Here is a 20,252-nt window from a genome sequence, read left to right as displayed (position 1 = left end):
GGGCGGAATGGAATTCAATACTAAAAATGAAATCTTTATTTATATTTAAATATTTTTTTGTTTATTGTAAATGCATAAAACAAAATTTTTTGATTTTTATTTATTTCTGTATATATAATGAGAGCATTTTGGTCTTTAATAAAAAAGAAAAAATGAAAATATTGAGTACCTTTGATGGAAGCAATCATGACCATGAAAGTCTATTGCACATTGGTGAAAGCTTTTGAACTGGTTTCAGGAAAGGAATAAGTTCAATCACCGGAAACAAAGAACAAAAAAATGAATTTAGAAATTACTTTTTCTTTGTGTAATTCAAGTGCTCAAAAGTTGTTATGTTGTGAACAAAAAGAATTCAAGTTAATCATTACACATAACGATGAAGTGGTAAATTTTTATGTTTTAACAAATACTTGAGAAAATATCACTTGAGATGATAATATGAATATACGACCGTCATCTAAAACATATGACATAAAAATATGGAGTTTTATAATGAAAATGAGTGATTCTAAAATGTTGACCTCAAACAACATGTCTATTCTATTTTATGTGGATGAAAAAGGGTGATTTATCCTAAAAAAATCAGAATGCACCCAAACATAATGAAGATACTGTTGGATTAGGTGTCTAAGCCGATAACTATTATTGGTATGTATTCGACTCGAGAGTAGCATGATCCATTTGGGTTGCATATCATCAGGACAATTTGTTAGGATGGACTTTTGAGAGAAGATTATTTATGGTTTATTAATATATTATAAGTAATAATATATTAATATGAGATCATATGTTTTAATTAGTATTGATCAAGAATTAATTTGGAATTAATTTAGTGATCAAAAAAGACTAATTAAATCTTTGGGGACTAATTATGATAATTAGTTATATTTATATGTGTTGGGCTTATGACTCATGTTGGACCAAGTTTATGTATGGACATAAAGAGTTGGGCCACATGAACCATTGATCATAAAACCCATGGGTATGGATTATGGGTTATACCCATGACCCTTGGAATCCTACATATAAATAGGTTACTCCATAGCCAAAATCACCACTTCTTTTCTTAGAGAAATATGGAGGTGTTTTGGTGCATGGAATTCTCTCTCAAGAGCCACCTCTGTCCTAGGTGTGTTGTGATTCCATTTGAGGCATTTCATACTATTGGTGCTAAGCTCTTAAGGCCAAATACATCAAGACTTCAAGCCACATAAAAGGTATGTTTCCCTAACTAGTATATTATATGGTTTATGTCAAATGCATGCTAGTTATAAGTTTAATGCCTGGGAAACCATTTGCATGTATAATTAGTGAAAACATAGATCCAAGGTATTTAGGGTTGTATGTGCACCATAAGATGTTGTATTATACCAAAACCTAACAGATACTGCCATATATGCCATCTCTAGATCTATAAAAACTCATATCTTAATTTCAACAAAAGGTATAAGCCTTCAAATCCATTCTAAATTTCAATCGCAAGGTTACATTTAATTCATATATAGACCTTGAAATCGAACATATTTTCTATCAACTTCAAATATTATATTCAAAATTAATGTATGTTCCATTAAATTTTAGGCCATGATGTAGAGAATTGCCAAATGCCAATTTCCCAAGTTGTTTTACTTATCAGAAAACACGAATGAATTAACTAGATGAAATCATGTTTTGTTAAATAAACAAGCATCAAAGTTTTCACAAAAAATCAGATAACTATAGCGATAGAATTTAATTCCGATGACAGATAGTTGAAAATGAAATTACAGTGATTATTTGCAATTTATCAATATTCACTGTGATGTGGTTTTAATGTGTAAATATTTACCTGGTGATCAATACGAGAAAACATGTTATCCCCATTTCAGAAAGGGAAAGCGTTCATTACTGTGTTGAAATTCAAGGTACATGTTTGCTTGAACAATATTTGCACTTCTTGAAACATTAACTTGAACTGAACAGTCATTTACAAGGTCTACTGTCACCTGGGAAATATGAAGATTTGAAAGAATTAAAAACTATTGATGCTTTATAAAAATATGTGAAGTGGATAATTAGAATATTACTTACCAATGGGTTGATCTTATTGGAGTCACCACTGAGTCAGTTCATAGCATCTCATATACAAGCAATGTCAACTACAGCTAGAACTCCAGTAAAATCCTAAGAAAATATCATGGATTATTTTGAATGAACAAAGGAATGCAAAGTTGTATACTTGTATTAAGCCAATATACCTTGATATTAAAGCAAAGCAACTAAATCTGGTTCAGGACTTTCGTCGAGCAACTTGCGTGCACTTCAGAAAACCTGACACTTTGAAAACAAATTGACTATATTTTCACCAGACGGGTCTATGTTAAAGAAAACAACAATATTCATAAGGACACACATAAAGGAAAAGAGCACTAAAATTTTATATTTTCACAAAAATGGTCTTCTTAATAAGAAACCTTCTAAACTCTAAGTAATTTCAATATCACGTACTGTATTGAATCCGATAACTAACTCAGTATACGAACAAACATATAATAAGCATATAGATTGCCAACTTAATTTTAGCAATGTAGAAAAGAAAAAGTGAGATCTGATCTAAAAAATCGAAGAAATGCAGAAAAATAAAAACCTCTATTTAGGCAACTTCTGGTGGAGGAAAATTGAGACTGAGATCGAGAGTTAGGGATTATCTTCTTCGTTTAGGTCTTCAATCCACAAAGGAGGCCGAGATAAAGTTGGTGATTACGGTATACTTTGGGGAACGAATTCATGGATGATAAAACGATTCAAAATCAAAGCATCTTCAGTGGAGTTTTTTCTATGAAGAACATGAGATCAAGGAGTGTGGCAGCGAAAAATGAAAGCTGGATGGATCTAGATGTAATCTAAAGCGAAGTGATGATAATACATCTGTGTGTGTGTGTGTGAGAGAGAGAGGAATGGATATGTACGTATGTTTTGAAGTCAGTTTTTACATTCCTAAATTGCCCTCTCTTTGATTTATTTAACATGCCCATTTTCTTTAGTTTTTAACTTATTTACAAAAATGTCACATTGCATCTTGACCTTTTTTTTTTTTAATCTAGTGGTCTAAAATTAGTTATCGGGTTCTCAGGAACTATAGGTTTTTAAATGATCATTCCCCTCTCTCTCTCTCTGTATATATATATATATATATATATATATATATATATATATATATATATATATATATATATTAAGTGTAAGACCTATGTATTACATGGGTTCATTTTAAAGAAAAATTAACTATGAAATTCTTATTAATTTGAGAAATTTGAATTTATAAGAAAAATAATGAATTATTAAAATTAAAGTGTTTTTTTTTTTTAAATTTAAACTAATAATTTAGATGAATAAACATAATAATGATTTAATTTAGAAATTTTGAAATTAGAAAAAAACATCAATTAATGATTTATTATCACATTTATTGCAATTATTATATTTAAATATTATGTGAAATTTAATAAAATGGAAAAAAACCAAAAAATGACCTGTGCAAAAAATTTAATTGAAAAAAACCTCAAAATGACATGTGGGCAAATCAATAAAAATATGACATATGGTAAAAAGATTTTTATTTATTACAATATATATATATATATATATATATATATATATATATATATATATATATATATATATATATATATTTAAGAAAATACAAAAATATATAATAAAATATTATTTTCCTCACAGGATACAACAAAATAATAACACTATGATTTCTAATTTTGGTTTTATAGTTGTTGAGTTTAAATTTATCAAAGTACAGCTCCATTTACTCACTCTCTAAAATTATTTGAATTCTCTATGAATAATTACTTACAAAATAACAGCAATATTCCCTCATAATTTTCATCCAAATCGGGTTCATGTAGACTGACTGGTTCAGACCTGGTCATGTAAGAGTCCAACTGAGTCGTGGACCCCGGTCTGGCCACCGAGTGCAGCTGTCCGAGTTGCCATTTTCATTTCGTGTCGTACCTCCGCCAAGAATATAAAACCCCCCTAAAAAAAGATATCCCTTTCTAAAGAGTCAGAAATACAAAATCCAAATCATATTACAATTTCCATTACATAAAGTATAAGTCGGTGAAGCTTTAATGCTCTGGAACTTTTGATTCCTGCCCTGGAAAAATAAATTACCTAAAAAAAGCAGGAAAGAGACCGAACTCTTCTTTTGAGACGCAACTTATGGACAAAAAAAAAAAAAAAAAAGAATTAACAATGTTCCTTGTGCATTTTTATAATATTTTTAGTTTTACATAAATCTAATTTTAGTTTAAATATTATTCGAAGGATGTTTGCATCTGTATTTTAAAATTAAACAGTTACAATAAAAAAATATATAAAAATAGAGTGTAAATATGTTTCTTTAATCATAGATAAACAATTTTAAAAATTCTTGTATGAAAATTCTGCCTTTTCTATCAATTGTATTTTAGGTTATCTTATTTATCAATGAATTCCCATATAAAATTAATTTCTAATAATTATTTTATTCATAATAAGTATTATTATATTAGTCTTATAAAAACTTCTAATTTAAAATAATAGGTAGTAAATTGAATATTGTTTTTCCATTAAATATACATTATGTTATTGTTATTAAATTTATTTTTAATTTTTTTTTAATATTTCATTGTCTTTAGAAAATTAAATTAATAGACATTGAATATAAAAGACCGAATGTCGACCACAACTTGCAATCAAAATAATTAGAATATTATGGAGAAAAGATATTCAAGTAGCAATATATTTTCAATAAAATAATAGAAAAATAAAAGGGAATACAGAAAATTTTTGAAAAAAGAAAATGAACATTGTTTGCTTCGATTCCGATGGGCATGGAAAAAGAACAAAATTCGCTTGTCTCAATGACAGTGCTCTACTCACTGATGCTTATTCTTCTCGCTTTTCTTCTGTCCTTTTCACGCTTCCCTCCTCCTCTCAATCACTTTCCCAAAACCCATTTCCCTGATCTTCCTCCTCTCGATTCACTCATAACCCATCGTTGAATCATCTCCATCAATCTGCTTTTACTTCTTCATCTGGATAGCCTTCTTTCTCTCGCAATTTCGACGTTCATTGAGCTTTTTCATGCCTATTCCCAGCTCCCGTTAAAGACCCAGATTTCCCCATACGGGTTCTTCGAATTAGGGTTTTTTTTAGTTCGTTTCCGTGTTGGGGAGACCTTGTAAGGGGATTTGTTTTCCAATTAGCCAAGAAATAATGCCTGTTGCAGGCACTGGAATGGTTGCTGAAGAGGGAAGAGCACCCTACTCGTTTGCTTTAGAATACGAAGGTCCCCCAATATCACACCATGATCTTCCGCGAGCTGTTCCAATTGATATTCGTAAGATTCCTGTGGCTGCGGTTGTTCACAAGTCACGCTTTCCTGATAACACTGGTAAACACTCTATGCCTATTGTACAACCCATTCTTGCATCCGACATCGCCACCAACTTCGCCAAATTAGGTACTACCGATACTATTATTTCTCCAACTTCTGTAATTTCTTTTAGAAACGAAGAAAATTGTAATGGTAATGATTCCGTTTCCAAAGACCTAGGGTTGGGTACCGGTACTGAAACCGAAACCACTGTTTCTCCAGCTCATGACGGTGGGTTTGAGGAAAGAAGTTCGAGTAATCCCGACGCGTTCATTAGTTCAGGTGAGTTTCTGGATATGATTAACAGCTCGGCTGGACTTGGGTCGTCTTCTGTGAGCCAAGATCACTCATACGAGCTATCCGGCAGGGGTGAGAGCTCAGGTACTTTAGGATTCTCCGATAGTTTTGATAAGTCGAGAGATTTTTCCGGAAATTCACTAGCGTTTAGAGCTTCAAACGCTTGCAAGGAGAGTCTAGATTTCAATGAATTGAATCAATCCGATTGGGTGTCAAACGGGTCAAGGTTGAGCTTCGACTATCCATCTTCACGTGTCTCTTCTCTCAAAACTGGAGATTGTAATAATGAAGAACCCGTTTGTGATAAAAGAAGCAACCCACTTGTTACTTTTCGGGACATTGAATCTGAAGATGAAGATTTTCTTGATGAGCTTAATCAACCTCAACCTGATATTGTACGTTTAAAAAGAGAACCAGAAGTGAAAACAAGAAAAGGGGCTTGCTATCGATGTCTTAAAGGAACCAGATTCACTGAAAAAGAAGTCTGCATAGTTTGCAATGCAAAATATTGTGTTAACTGTGTGCTTAGAGCAATGGGGTCAATGCCAGAAGGAAGAAAGTGCGTCACTTGCATTGGATATTCCATTGATGAGACAAAGAGGGGCAAATTAGGAAAATGCTCTCGAATGCTAAAACGCCTCCTTAATAACCTTGAAGTTAGACAGATAATGAAAGCAGAGAAACTATGTGCTATCAATCAATTACCTTCAGAGTACGTTTGTGTAAATGGGAAACCTCTTTCTCATGAAGAGCTTTCAATACTTCAAAGCTGCCCAAATCCTCCTAAAAAACTTAAACCTGGAAATTATTGGTATGATAAAGTATCTGGCCTTTGGGGAAAGGTAAATCTTTAATAATCTTTCAAAAACTTTTTCATGATTACCATTTCTTTACATGGAAATTAATGGTTGTTTTGATTTATATCTATCAACAGGAGGGAGAAAAGCCTTTAAAGATTATTAGTCCACATTTAAACGTTGGTGCCCCAATTATGCCTGATGCTAGCAATGGAAACACAGGTGTTTTTATAAATGGTCGTGAGATTACTAAAGTTGAGCTAAGAATGTTACAGGTTTGTATTTCTGAATTTTCAAATGATCTATATTTATTATTTCCACTTATCATGTGAATTATTAAATTTTGCAGCTATCTGGAGTCCAATGTGCTGGTAATCCTCACTTTTGGGTTAATGATGATGGATCTTATCAAGAAGAGGGACAGAAAAACACCAGAGGATATATATGGGGAAAGGTGACACCTTTTTATAAATATGTTTCATGTTTATTTTTTCTGTTGTTTTTGAATATTTTGTTATAACATAAAGTTTTATTTCAGGCTGGAACAAAGCTGGTTTGTGCTGTTTTGTCACTACCAGTTCCATCCAAGACAATTTATCCCACTGGAGAGCAATTGAGCAACACACTTAGTCAATCAATCCCAGACTATTTTGACCAAAATGCCCCTCGGAAGCTTCTTTTAATCGGATGCTGTGGATCTGGTACAAGTACAATTTTCAAACAGGCTAGAATTTTATATAAAGAGACCCCTTTTACTGATGAAGAACGTGAAAGTATCAAGTTTATAATTCAAAGCAATGTCTATGGCTACCTTGGAATACTCCTTGAAGGGCGTGAACGTTTTGAAGATGAAGCATTGAATGATATGAAGAAAAACGATACTTCTGGTACTTAATTTTTGCTCTCATACTTCAAGGATTAATTAATTATTCTACAAATCTTGAATTTTTTTTTTTTTGGAAATGGTGTTGCAGAAAATGAGAAAACTTTGTATTCAATATGCCCAAGGCTGAAAACGTTTTCTGATTGGCTGCTTAAAACCATGGTGGCTGGGAATCTTGAAGACATATTCCCAGCTGCAACAAGGGAATATGCTCCTGTTGTTGAGGAACTCTGGAATCATCCAGCCATGAAAGCCACTTACAAGAGGAGAATGGAATTGGAGATGCTCCCCAGTGTTTCCAGTTATTTCTTGGAGCAGGTATGTATAACAAAAACAGTAAAATTACAAATTTAGTCCCTGTGGTAAACCAGAAATTGTGGGGTATGTCCAGCTGTTTCATTTTATTGCACATGTGGTCCTTAAAGATTAGTTTTGTTAAAAAACCTTGCAACAAAATTAATGTTTAAGAACCACTCATGCAATAACTTTTGACATACAACAGGGACTAAACTGGTAATTTACTCAAAAAAAAAGTTAACAATGTAAGAAAGCAGATTTAATAATATGTTATTGTGTGTGAATTTTTCAGGCTGTTGATATATTAAGAGCAGACTATATACCTTCAGATGTGGACATATTGTATGCTGAACATGTCACCTCTTCAAATGGTCTTTCAAGCATTGACTTTTCATTCCCTCCATTATCGCCTGATGAAACCAATGACACAACTGATCAACATAATTCTCTACTCAGGTTCGTTTTCTTTTAAAAAAAAGTTACAATATTTATTCTTATAACTCTGTAAAAACTATTAACTTTGTATATTTTAAACTAAACCAGGTTCCAACTCATAAGAGTGCAAGCAAGAGGCTATGGTGAAAACTGCAAATGGCTAGAAATGTTTGAAGATGTTGGAGTAGTCATAATCTGTGTTTCCTTGAGTGATTTTGACCAATATGCAACCGATATAGATGGAAATTTGATGAACAAAATGATCCTAAACAAGAAGTTCTTCAAGAGCATTGTGACACATCCAACATATGATCAAATGGAGTTTCTTTTAGTGCTAAACAAATTTGATGTGTTTGAGGAAAAACTGGAACGGGTCCCACTAACTTGTTGTGAGTGGTTCAGTGATTTTAAGCCGATAGTGAGCCGAAACAGCCACAACAAGAACATAAGTAGCAACAACATTAACCATAGTCCTTCAATGGGACAAATGGCTTCACATTATGTTGCTGTGAAGTTCAAGAAACTGTTTGCATCAATCACTGATAGAAAGCTGTTTGTTTCAGTGGTGAAGGGGTTGGAGCCTAATAGTGTGGATCAAACATTAAAGTATGCAAGGGAGATACTTAAATGGGATGAAGAGAAACCCAATTTTAACTTTAATGAATACTCCATGTATAGCAGTGAAGCAAGCTTAGATTCCCAATGATAATGATCCTACACCCTTTAATGTACATAAAATGGTCAAGAACAAGGTATTCCCAATTTGATTTGGTTTAGCTCTTTGGTTGGTTGAGTTGTATTATAAATGAATCGAAATTTAGGTGATGATATAAAAATGTATGTATGTATCTATATTTGTTTGTTTGACTAGCAAGTTAATTAAATCTTGTTTTCATGGCTTATTTTGGTTGTGCATGTAACATGTTGCTTCTTTCAAAGTTATTAAGTATACATAACTTGGGTATGCTAACAATGATGAACCTCAACAAAATTTCCAAAAATGCAGAATCAAGAACATAAAGAAACAATTTTTACCCTTTTAAAACTTGTCCCATTTGGTCAAAAGGAAATAGTAAACGGACAATATCAAAAGAACAATTACAAGATCTTGATCATTTGGGTCAAAAAGAAGAAAAAGAAAGAAAGTTAAGTTGTAGATCTAATGATGGTAACATGAAAAACATTTTGGTGTGTGTGAATCAGCTCAAAAACACAGATATGCCCAACTTTAATACCATTTTCTTTGACAAACATCATCCAGTCACCATACCCTAAATAATCATCATCATATGCAAGAACTTCCCAAGTCTTTTGTCTTCCACCATTCGTAAGTTTAAGCAAATATTTGCTATGCTTCTTGCCACCACTCCAATACTTCTTTCTGAACTCATTTGGTACACGCTGCATCCATGGAAACAGATTAAAAACTCACTCAAGAATCAAGAATCAAGATCTTTTTTTCCTTTTGTGGAAAGATATAAACCAATTCATTACCAGTCCTCTTTTTCTCGCAAGATATGTTTTTTGGATGAAAGCAACGAAGAAAGGTTTGTGGGATTTGAAAGTAGCTTTAACTCTTCCAACTGTCAAACTCTTTCTTGAATATTCACCTCCAACTAAAATAAAATCAAGTTATTCATATTAAACCACTTGTGTTGCAAGAAATCAACATCATAAAGAAAAAAATTTAATGCATTCAAACAAACCATTAATCTTGACCCTAGGGCTTTCATCTTCACTCGATGAACATGTCTCTTCTTCTAACTTTACAGTCTTCGGTTTAGTAAGTTTGACTTGTTGTGGAGTCTTTCTTGACATCTCTTTTGTAGAGTTTCTGAGTGGATCTTTCTTCATAGGAGGATAAACTATCTCCGATGCACTTGTATCGAATATAATCACACCAAATATGGAAAACCCTTCGTAGTTGAACATCAACAAATGCCCAAATCTTAATCCGTAATGTTCTGCAAATTCCGGCCAACCGTTTTCCAGCCAAATCTCATCCCCTGATTTCTGTATGTCAACTCGCCAAACGTCACCGTTTGGTACCTTCAGTATCACTCTTTCCGACAGATCTTTTCCATGCTTCTCTGTAAACTTATTCGGCATCCTCTGTTTTTATGAAAAAAAATAATAATAAATTTTTACTCATCGAGATTCTTATGTGTAAAGGAATATGAACTTACAATGCCAGTAGATTGAGTATCGTCGGAGAGAATGACTTTGAGAAAGTTGACTGGACTCTCCGGCGGACTCAAACGGCGGTGGGATTTCATTGTGTGATTTGGGAATGGGGAAAAAAAGGGAAGGGTGGTGGAGCAACTTCTTGGCTCTTGGGTTTCCGGTTATCATGATTATATAGACTGCATGGCTATGAGGGACGTTTAACTTCTGCATTAATGTTGGCTGGAGGCTTCATTAAATATGGAAATTGCAATTAAGTGCTTGTATCATCTCATTATCCAAATAGACGATTTAGTTTTTTATTATTATTATTATTATTATTATTTATTATTTTATTTTTTTAACCGACATATATAAATATATAATATCCTCTTAAACTGCCACCTAATTTCACATATTTTTTAGGGACAAGACTTGAACCCTAAAAAAAAAATAAAAAAAATAAATCTGATACCACTATATTAGAAACCATTGATAAATAGACGATTTAGTACCTAACTTTTTCCAATTAACTGAGATGTTACCATTAGGGCATCTAGTATATTTTATCAAGGGGTTTCTTAAATAAAATAATAAAACCCGATCATCGTTTTAATCTTATCAAACCTTTTAAATTTTAAACATTGAACTTTTTTATTTTTTCTTTATCATAATAAAGTTAATAATGATTATTTATAAAACTATTTTATTTTTTTAAAAAATCAGTTATCTAAATTATATAAAATCATATTAATATTTATTATTGTTTTTATTTTCTGATTTATAAATCTTTTAAAATTTTGATGTTGTGATCGAATATATTTCATTTAATATTGTTTTTTTTACGTTCGGTATGTTAACATTATATAACGTTGTTTTTGACGTTTTGATCAAATAAACAAACAATTATCAATCATCCATTACAATATTTAATGTTTTTTTTTATGTTTTGTTTGGCTATATTATTCGTTTATGTTTATGTTTGTTTATGTATTCGGTTTTAAAGAGTTATATGCTTATTTGATAAACAAATGATCTTATACGATTCTAAATGTTATAATACGATTCTAAATGTTATATTTTGTTTGTTTACATCATTTAACTTTATAATTTAAAAGAATACCTTTTTTAAACATCCAAACATTTATTAATTAATATTTTAATCTTGGATAAAAATACATATAAGTTTTCATACAGGTTAATCCGAATCGGCTTTTAATAATCCAAATCCATAATGTTTTTTACAACAAAGGAAAGCCATTTTGTAAAAAAAAAAAGTGGAAAGAAATACGTTAACCAGAAAATAAAACATAAGTAAAAAGTTTGAAATGTTATAAAAGTTCAAATAAACTTGGAAAATATAAGAAAAAAAGTTTAAAAAGCATGAAAAAAAATAATAAAAAAGTTGTAGATAGAGTTTAAATGTTTTGACGTTTAAAATGGAGTTCTAACATAATAAATTGAAAATATATAGGTTAATCTGAAAAAGGGTTTTAAAAACCAGATCATTCAAAGAGGCGAAAGTTCAAATGTCGAGATGAAACGTAAAATTTCGATCAACCGGGATTGTATAGCGGCTCACAAACTTTTGGTATGTAATTACTTTGCCCCTAATAGTTTAAAATATTTATGTTTTTAATTTAATCTAATTTAAAAAAAAAAAGATAAATATTATGAAGTGATAACCATTTTCAAAGGCTAATGATTTGGTAGCGAGCTTGTAGTGGAGTTGATGTGCCACTGAGTTTGCAACACTTTTTTAAAAGGTTGGTGGTGACAATACCATGGCGTGCGCGCGTGTATATATATATATATATATATATATATATATATATATATATATATATATATATATATATATATATATATATATATGATAAAATTATTATTTAATCAAATAAAGATAGATATTAAATGATAATCATAATTATTTTTTTTATCGAAACTAATTAAACTCATCATTAATGCCAACAATAATATTCTTTCAGAATGAATTCATATCTAGGTTTTCATCTATGGATTCATGTTTTGTTTGATGATCACTCACTCAAAATACAACAAAGTTGCTTGGAACATGGGGACCGAGAGTGTATTCTATTGTATTCTATTGTATTCCTAATAGAATACACTATCATTCTGTTAGAAAAAATTCTTATTCTGCTAGAATACACTATCGTTCTCTATGTTCCAAGCAACTTTGTTGTATTTTGAGTGAATGAGTCCTCAAACAAAACATGAACTCATAAATGAAAACTTAGATGCGAATTAATTCTAAAAGAAAATATTATCGCTGACATTAATGTTGAATTTAATTAATTTCCATAAAAATGAATTATAATTATGGATATCATTTAATATATCTATCCCTATTTGATTAAATAATAATATTTTTTAGTAAGTTCATATTGGTGCATTATAGCATATAATAAATGTTGGGAACATATGAACCTTTATCTCTCTCTCTCTCTCTCTCTCTCTCTCTCTATTGGGGGTGATGTTTATGGTGTTAAGACGACGTTATGGAGGTGCCATGTAAACACATCTACATACCTTAAAGGCCCATACCGTGTAGTGTTAAAGAACTACGGATCTTTGTATACCTTTTTTTTGAAACGACAAATCTAATCTACTCCTAAACTAATACCACCTAATTCCACCTATGTCCACAACGGGACTTGAACCCTCGACCTCAAAGAGGGAGAACACCACCTGATACCGCTGGGCTAGAAGCCCTTTGGTGGATCTTTGTATACCTATTTGTGAAATTTCCAAGTTTCTTTAAATTACATGAATCTAATACCAACCTCTTATATTACTTTTATTTTTTCGGGATAAAAGTAATTAGATAATATTTTCAAGATATAATATTCTTAAGGCAAAACATGTTTTCTTACTAACGATCAATGTATAGCCAAGACGAGTATGAGCCGAGATTTAAAAATATCTAAATGGGCAAATAAAATTTACATAATAATTGCTACGTAGTATCCCTCTAATTTGAAGGAGATGACAATGACTTATATTTAATATTTAATAGGTCTGATAATTGTGTTGTGTTCGGGTTGGCGGGTCAAAATACACCAATTCAAACATGACCCATTTAATTATATATGTTACAGGTTGACGAGTTTGGAACATAAACCAATATATGATCTGTCAACCCGTTTAATATAATAGCAACAATTCAAATGATAATGTAATAGCAACAATTCATGTTTTTTCTTCCAAAAAACAAGTGTCGTGTTTGTGTTGGCGGTCAAAATACACCAACTCAAACACAACCCATTTAATTATATAGGTCACTGGTTGACGGGTTTGGAACATAAACCCGTATATGGTATATGACCCGCCAACTTGTTTAATATAATAGCAACAATTCAAATGATAATGTAATAGCAACAATTCCTATTTTTTCTTCCAAAAAACAAAGTCTTTTGTCAATTCTCCAATACCGTTTTCTTTTTTATAAAGTGATTCAGTTTAGTCGTAATACCATCCAAGGTTAAATTTGCCTTCTCAAGACACATAAGTAAAAATATATAATTGTCATTAAAAATAACTCACCAAACGTCAATTTAAAGTTTATTAGAATTCATAACCTCTGTTTTGTCTTTGGCAATGTTTATATCCATGACATTTTGAGTTAGTTTATCAACACAACATGAGTATCAACCATAAGGAAGATAAAACTAAAACATCAATACAAAATATTAGTTTATATTAGTAAACAATAAATTATAAAATACTTCATTTTTCTCTTAACAACCAATTACTACTACAACTTGAAGCTTCAACAATGTCAGATTTCATGAAACTATGATATTCAAAACTCTTCCACTAAGACTAAAAGTCGATTCAGATGCTACTGTTGAAAGGGAAACACAACGTATATCCATAGCTAATTTAGCTAATTTTGGATACATATACTATTGGGATTGCCAAAACTCAAGCATGATAATGGATGAAGTTCTTTTAGTTCTTGGCTGAAGAATGTATACTTGCAACTGACTTTTTTTGGTCGAATCCAAATCATCATTATTGTATTCATCAAACTTCTATTATGTTAAATAGAATATGAAAAATAATTGTAATATATTTAAAAAAATAAAATACAAAGCAAATATCATGGAAAAAGGATTTACCTCAAGAATAATGTTCTTAGAGCCCCCTTCAACATTTTCAACACTAACTTGTCGATAATTAATGTCCCCGCTGCCTCCTCCAACATTTCCAACACTACCTTGTCGAGAAGCTTGTATGCATTCATAAAAAAAATGCAAAAGTGCATCCTCAATCTTCTTTAATTGCGATGGACCTTCACCATACAACTTTTTATAGCTAAACTCAACAAAGAGAACTTAGATCGCGGATCAAACACCATAACTATAACTAACATGAAGTTGAAATCAACCAAATATTTGCTAAGCTTAGTCCACATTTGAGTAGCTATTTTTTTCCTATACTCATCATGACTGGCTTTCGTTTTAACCAAATTCAAATGTATTCCCAATATTTGAGGGAAATACAAATTTAAAGTAGGATAAAGAGATCCTGAAAACCGAAGAGTTGCTTCACATAACACTTTAAGAAAACTACATTTTCTCAACTCTTTCTCATTCATCAGAGGACGGACATGTTTGAAAGTTCGAATGAATCAAGCTAAAATGAGAAAAAGGAAAGAGTGCAACGATAAAGGAAGTGTAGAGCATGCTTTCAACAACCACAAATTGGCGAGAGTGCAACGACCTAGCGGTGGCAACCGGCGAACTGGAGAAGGCGTTCAAATTCAACCGACACTTAGACTTAAGACGACCAGTTGTCGTTCATTACTTCAATACACCGACGCTCTTATTTCGTTTTTGATTTTGTATGCATTAGGAATTAGGGCAAAGGTGCAATTCAACAATTGTTATTTGTTAACAGGTTAATGGAAACTAGGAAAGGGGGTAAGCCGTAGGTCAACATGTACAAATCCTGCTCAATGGTCAATGTCATCGCATCCTACTTAAAAGTTAAAACATTTAAAAAATATATAATTTTTTTTTATTAAAATCCTAAACGGGTTGGCGGGTCAACCTAGATTTTTTCTAGCAAACCCATCTACAACCCATTAATAAATAGGTTAGCGGGTTGAAAAACTCAACCTCAACTCGTTTATCTTTATGCCGGGTCATGGGTTTTGTCGAGAATTTATAGGCCTAATATTTAAGATAGATTTGAAGTGGAGGAACAAAATGGAAGGGGACCTTTCTTGAATATATCGACATATTGAGAAGCGGTAGAACGTGTAGAACTCGAACTTGTCCTAAAGCCACATTAACAAAGTGAATGTTAATCTCAATATGGCTTATACGATGATGTTGAACATGGTTATTGGACAAGTATACAACACTAACATAGTCACAATATACAATGGTGGCAGTCGGTGGTAGACGATGAATCTCAAGCAAAAGACTAGAAATCCAACATGTTTTTGCTACTCCATTGGCGACATCTTAGCCCCACTTCACGCCCCATTCCCTCCCCCCACTTCCCCTTCCACTTAGGAAATTGTCATCTCTCACTGCTTACTTATTAAATACATTTTAGGCTGTTGTACAATACAAATATATATATATATATATATATATATATATATATATATATATATATATATATATAGAGAGAGAGAGAGAGAGAGAGAGCTAGGTTCAAATACTTTTAGCAAGTATTGTGTGCCTAAATGCACCAATGAGAATTCAAGAAATAATAAATCATTAAATAAATCATTAAAGGGTATTGTGGACATTTTATACTTTTAATTAAGGAAATCATTTAATTTAAATCTTTCAGTTAAGGAAATAAAGTAATATATTTGACCTAGTCATTTGTGTTCTCATTTATAGGCGTGCATATTGTTCCGTTCCAACCCTAGCACATCTATTTCTTTTTTGCGGCCTTCTTTAGCAACCTGTCGGAGTTGTAGAAGACAACCAGAGAGAAGAAAGGCTGGAAGGTCTAAGGCAGATTACTCATTTGGTAAGTCTAGTATGTCCCTGTTTCTTATTCTATCTTCTACCTGTCGGAGTTCTAGAAGACAATCAGCGAGAAGAGGTCCGCTCCTTTTTTGCAACAACTCTTCTGCTTCGTTTTCCCTCCACGAATCGTAAATGGCATCTCAGGTATCATGTTATCTTCTTTATTGAGGTATCATCTTTATTGTGGGTATTTGGAAGAAAGTAGAGTGACAAGGATAGCCCCATAAATTGTCAATTCTCGATTCCAATCAGCTGAGATTTTTATATGGTTCGATTTTTCTCTAAATTCCCAGTTCTTGATTTTAGGTTCGAAGATATAGAAGAATATCATAAACAATGGCATCCCTGTTGGTGGAATTGAAAATATTCTGATTTGCACACTAACTGTTTGTTAATTTGTCTCAGTGAACTTCAATTACTTATTCCAAAATTGGTTCTTTCTTGCTTAATGAGTCACTTTCAGTTAGAAGGAAGCATAGAAAAAAAATGTAAGTTTGTATGGTTCCAGCTCTTGTATCAGGGCCTTATAATGTAAGTAACATTCTTTATTCATGTATTGATGAGTTTCAGTTTCTCTTATGTGGATGCTCTTCTTTCTTACAAAATAATGTTTTCAAATCTTATATGAAAACCAAGTTTCTATGCTTTATTGGGTCTGACATATATTTTTTTTTCTTTCGGTTATGGAATACAATTCTAAGTTGTTTGTGCCTTTTTATTTTCATCAACACAAATTAATTTACTCTTTGAACTTTGTGGTATGCATTCTAAATCAAATATGTTGCTGGAATTTATGTATTCTACCATAATAAAATCGATGTATTCTGCCATAATGTATTATATGTATTCTGTCATATTTTATTTATTCTACCAAAATATATTAAGTGATAGTTAATTGCAAGTAACATGTTTTAACAATTATTAATTTTTTTTGTATTTGTGATAGGAATGGCTGGAAGAAGGCGTTGAAGACCTTGATATTCTTTTAGAATATGTATAATTATATTAAAATGTATAAGGATTTTAGTCTGTAAGAATATATATGAATTTGTATTTAAGTTCGGATGTATAAGAATATATTAGAATGTTTGTTATTTTTCAACATCTGATTCAACAATTTCGTTTTTCTTCAATGATATTCTATTAGAATAAAATTCTGAAAGATGATCATTCTAACAAAATAATATTCTATTAGAATAAAATTCTGAAAGAGCATCATTCTAACAAAAAATATTCTGACAGAATATAATCGGTGAAAATTGAAATTGAATTAATTAAAAAATTCAGATTTTTTTAAATTAGGAGAATTAATCATCCCTAAAAATCCGGAAATTTCCTTTTATAAATGTAGTTAATTGTCCAAAATACCCTTTTGCTAAAAATTGTGTGATTATATGGTACATGTTACCCCATTGTAATATCATACACTCTCAAATCATATTAATTGATTAATTTCATCCATTGGTCCAAATCTGTGCATTCTGGCACACAGTACTTAGTAAAAACAAAATAACCTAAGCATATATATATATATATATATATATATATATATATATATATATATATATATATATATATAGAGAGAGAGAGAGAGAGAGAGAGAGAGAGGATAATATATACAATGAGTACTTACCATGGAAGAGGAAGGAATGGGGTGAAGATGGGAAGGGGTGATGTTCCTCGCATCTCAACGCGGTCAAACTCACCGTACTCCATGATTTGTACTCCATGATTTGTAGCTAAACCGAATTATTATTTTGGATTCTTTATTGGTTTAGCGTTGTACATTTATACAAAACTACACAAATAAAACTTTGTTCAAAACATACTTGAAATATTCTATGAACAAGGCATTATCTTGTGGCATTTATAATAATCAAATTGTTAGCATAATCATCGAAGGACCCTAAATATTTATTTGCTCACACTTAAATTTTATGCTAACAATTTGATTGTTATACATGCCACAAGATAATGCCTTGTTCATAGAATATTTCAAGTTTGTCTTAAACAAAGTTTTATTTGTGTAGTTTTTTATAAGATTTGATAAAGTGTACAATACAAAACCAATAAAGAATCCAAAATAATAATTCGGTTTAACTACAAACCAATTTCAAAAATTCAAATATACAAACCATATAGTAAAATCCAAAATTATTAAATTACTCAGTTTAGTTTTATCCCGATATAAAACAATCCTATCTTTCATTACCTTAAAAGAGTAATTACATCATGATAAAAAGGAATGAAAACAAAACAATTTAGGGAGAACATTTAAGGATGGTAACACCAAGTACATTTTGGTGTTCATGGATTAGCTCAAAAACACAGATGTCCCCAAATGTAATACCATTGTCCTTGACAAATGCCACCCAACCAGCACCATGTAAGCGATTATCACCTGCAATAACCTCCCATGTTTTTTGCCTTCCATCATCATTCACAAGTTTAAGCAAATATTTTCTATGCTTCTTGCGTCCCCTCCAACACTTCTTCCTGAACTCAACTGCTACAGGCTGCATCCATGGAAACAGATAAAAATAACTGTTTTCTTAATTTATACATTGAAAATATCGATGTAGAATAATTCATGATTACCAGTCCTCTTGATCCAGTAACATATGATTGTTGGATATATGCAATGAAGAAATGTTTATGGCTTTTGAAATTAGCTTTAGCTCTTTCAACTGCCCTTCTTCCATCCTCCCTCCTCTTCCTTAAACTTCCACCTCCAACTAAACTCAAATCAAGTTATCCAGGTTAGTGTCTGTTTGTATATAAGAAATATTCACATCATAAAGTAAAAAAGAATCAAACAAACCATTAATCTTGATTCTAGTTTTTTCATCTTCACTCGATGAACATGTCTCTTCTTCTAACTTCACAGTCTCCAGTTTAGTAAGTTTGACTTCTTGTGGATTGTTTCTTGCCACATCTTTTGTAGAGTTTCTGAGTGGATCTTTCTTCATAGGGGGATAAACTATCTCCGTTGCACTTGTATCGAATATAACCACACCAAATATTGAAAACCCTTCATATTTGAACATCAATAAGTGTCCATACTTCAAGCTATAATGCTCTGCAAATTCCCACCAACCATTTTTAAGCCAAATCTCATCCCCTGACTTCTGTAAGTCAACTCGCCAAACATCACCGTTTGGTACCTTCAGTATCACTCTTTCCAACAGATCCTTTCCATGTTTCTCTGTAAATCTCTTCGGCATCCTCTGTTTTATGAAAAAAAATAATAAAATTTAATAAACTTTTACTCATCTAAACTCGTGTAAAGAGAATACTAACTTACGATGCCTATGGAGTGAGTATTGTCGGAGAGAATGATTTTTATAAAGTTGACTGGATTCTCCGGCAGACTTAAACGGCGGTGGGATTTCATCGTGTGATTTGGGAATGGGAAGGTGGGGAAGGATTGTGGAGTAAGTGAAGTGTGTACCCTCTTCGATATTAACGTATCATATCATGATTTAATAGACTGCATGGCTATGAGAATTTACTTTCTGCATTTAATGTTCAAGTAAATTTGCGATTACTAATTTTGGAGTGATAGCGATCCTAAACCATATTGGTTTTGCTATCAGGTTAGAATGTTTCCTAAATATAGGACTTTAGTATTGGGTTAGGATTTTTCTACCCTTTGGAATCATCTTTTTGATTGATCCGGTTTCTTTTTTGGCCACTTATTTTGATTTTGTCCCTCTGATTTTAGTTTAAGAATTTTACCCATTTGTACTCGTCATTGATTTTGGTAACCTTATACCTAATTGGTTTTATTTTTATTTTTATTTTTACTTTTTTTTTTATTTTAATTATGATTTTATTTATATATAAGTAAAATTAAATGTATATAAATAACAAAAGCATTTAAAATTTTGAAGAAAATTCAAATAAAAAAATCATATAGATATGATATCAACACCACACAATAATATCAT

At 31.5% G+C, this 20,252-nt stretch overlaps 3 protein-coding genes across 3 annotated transcripts; 1 reads left to right on the top strand and 2 right to left on the bottom strand.

Annotated features, from left to right (window-relative positions):
• The first annotated feature begins 4,845 nt into the window (after positions 1 to 4,845).
• Positions 4,846 to 9,024, top strand: LOC111876700 (extra-large guanine nucleotide-binding protein 1). The gene is made up of 7 exons (XM_023873273.3): positions 4,846 to 6,552; positions 6,645 to 6,782; positions 6,857 to 6,961; positions 7,046 to 7,394; positions 7,482 to 7,708; positions 7,980 to 8,143; positions 8,231 to 9,024. The coding sequence occupies exons 1-7, from the start codon at positions 5,254 to 5,256 to the stop codon at positions 8,826 to 8,828; spliced, it is 2,880 nt and encodes a 959-aa protein (XP_023729041.1). The 5' UTR covers positions 4,846 to 5,253; the 3' UTR covers positions 8,829 to 9,024.
• A 126-nt stretch (positions 9,025 to 9,150) lies between these two features.
• Positions 9,151 to 10,828, bottom strand: LOC111876639 (B3 domain-containing transcription factor VRN1). Its single transcript, XM_023873186.3, has 4 exons — positions 10,309 to 10,828; positions 9,829 to 10,234; positions 9,617 to 9,738; positions 9,151 to 9,523 (listed from the first exon to the last, which is right to left on the bottom strand). Exons 1-4 carry the CDS (start codon positions 10,396 to 10,398, stop codon positions 9,269 to 9,271), a joined length of 873 nt encoding a protein of 290 aa, XP_023728954.1. The 5' UTR covers positions 10,399 to 10,828; the 3' UTR covers positions 9,151 to 9,268.
• A 7,621-nt stretch (positions 10,829 to 18,449) lies between these two features.
• LOC111876737 (putative B3 domain-containing protein Os03g0621600) lies at positions 18,450 to 19,988 on the bottom strand. The gene is made up of 4 exons (XM_023873310.3): positions 19,607 to 19,988; positions 19,124 to 19,529; positions 18,901 to 19,037; positions 18,450 to 18,818 (listed from the first exon to the last, which is right to left on the bottom strand). The coding sequence occupies exons 1-4, from the start codon at positions 19,694 to 19,696 to the stop codon at positions 18,564 to 18,566; spliced, it is 888 nt and encodes a 295-aa protein (XP_023729078.1). The 5' UTR covers positions 19,697 to 19,988; the 3' UTR covers positions 18,450 to 18,563.
• Between the last annotated feature and the right edge of the window lie 264 nt (positions 19,989 to 20,252).

Source organism: Lactuca sativa, chromosome 2 (assembly GCF_002870075.4).
Source record: "Lactuca sativa cultivar Salinas chromosome 2, Lsat_Salinas_v11, whole genome shotgun sequence".
In the NCBI taxonomy this organism is placed as follows: Eukaryota; Viridiplantae; Streptophyta; class Magnoliopsida; order Asterales; family Asteraceae; genus Lactuca; species Lactuca sativa.
The sequence above is the reverse complement of the archived record's forward strand: the minus strand, read 5'-3'. Positions and strand labels throughout refer to the sequence as shown.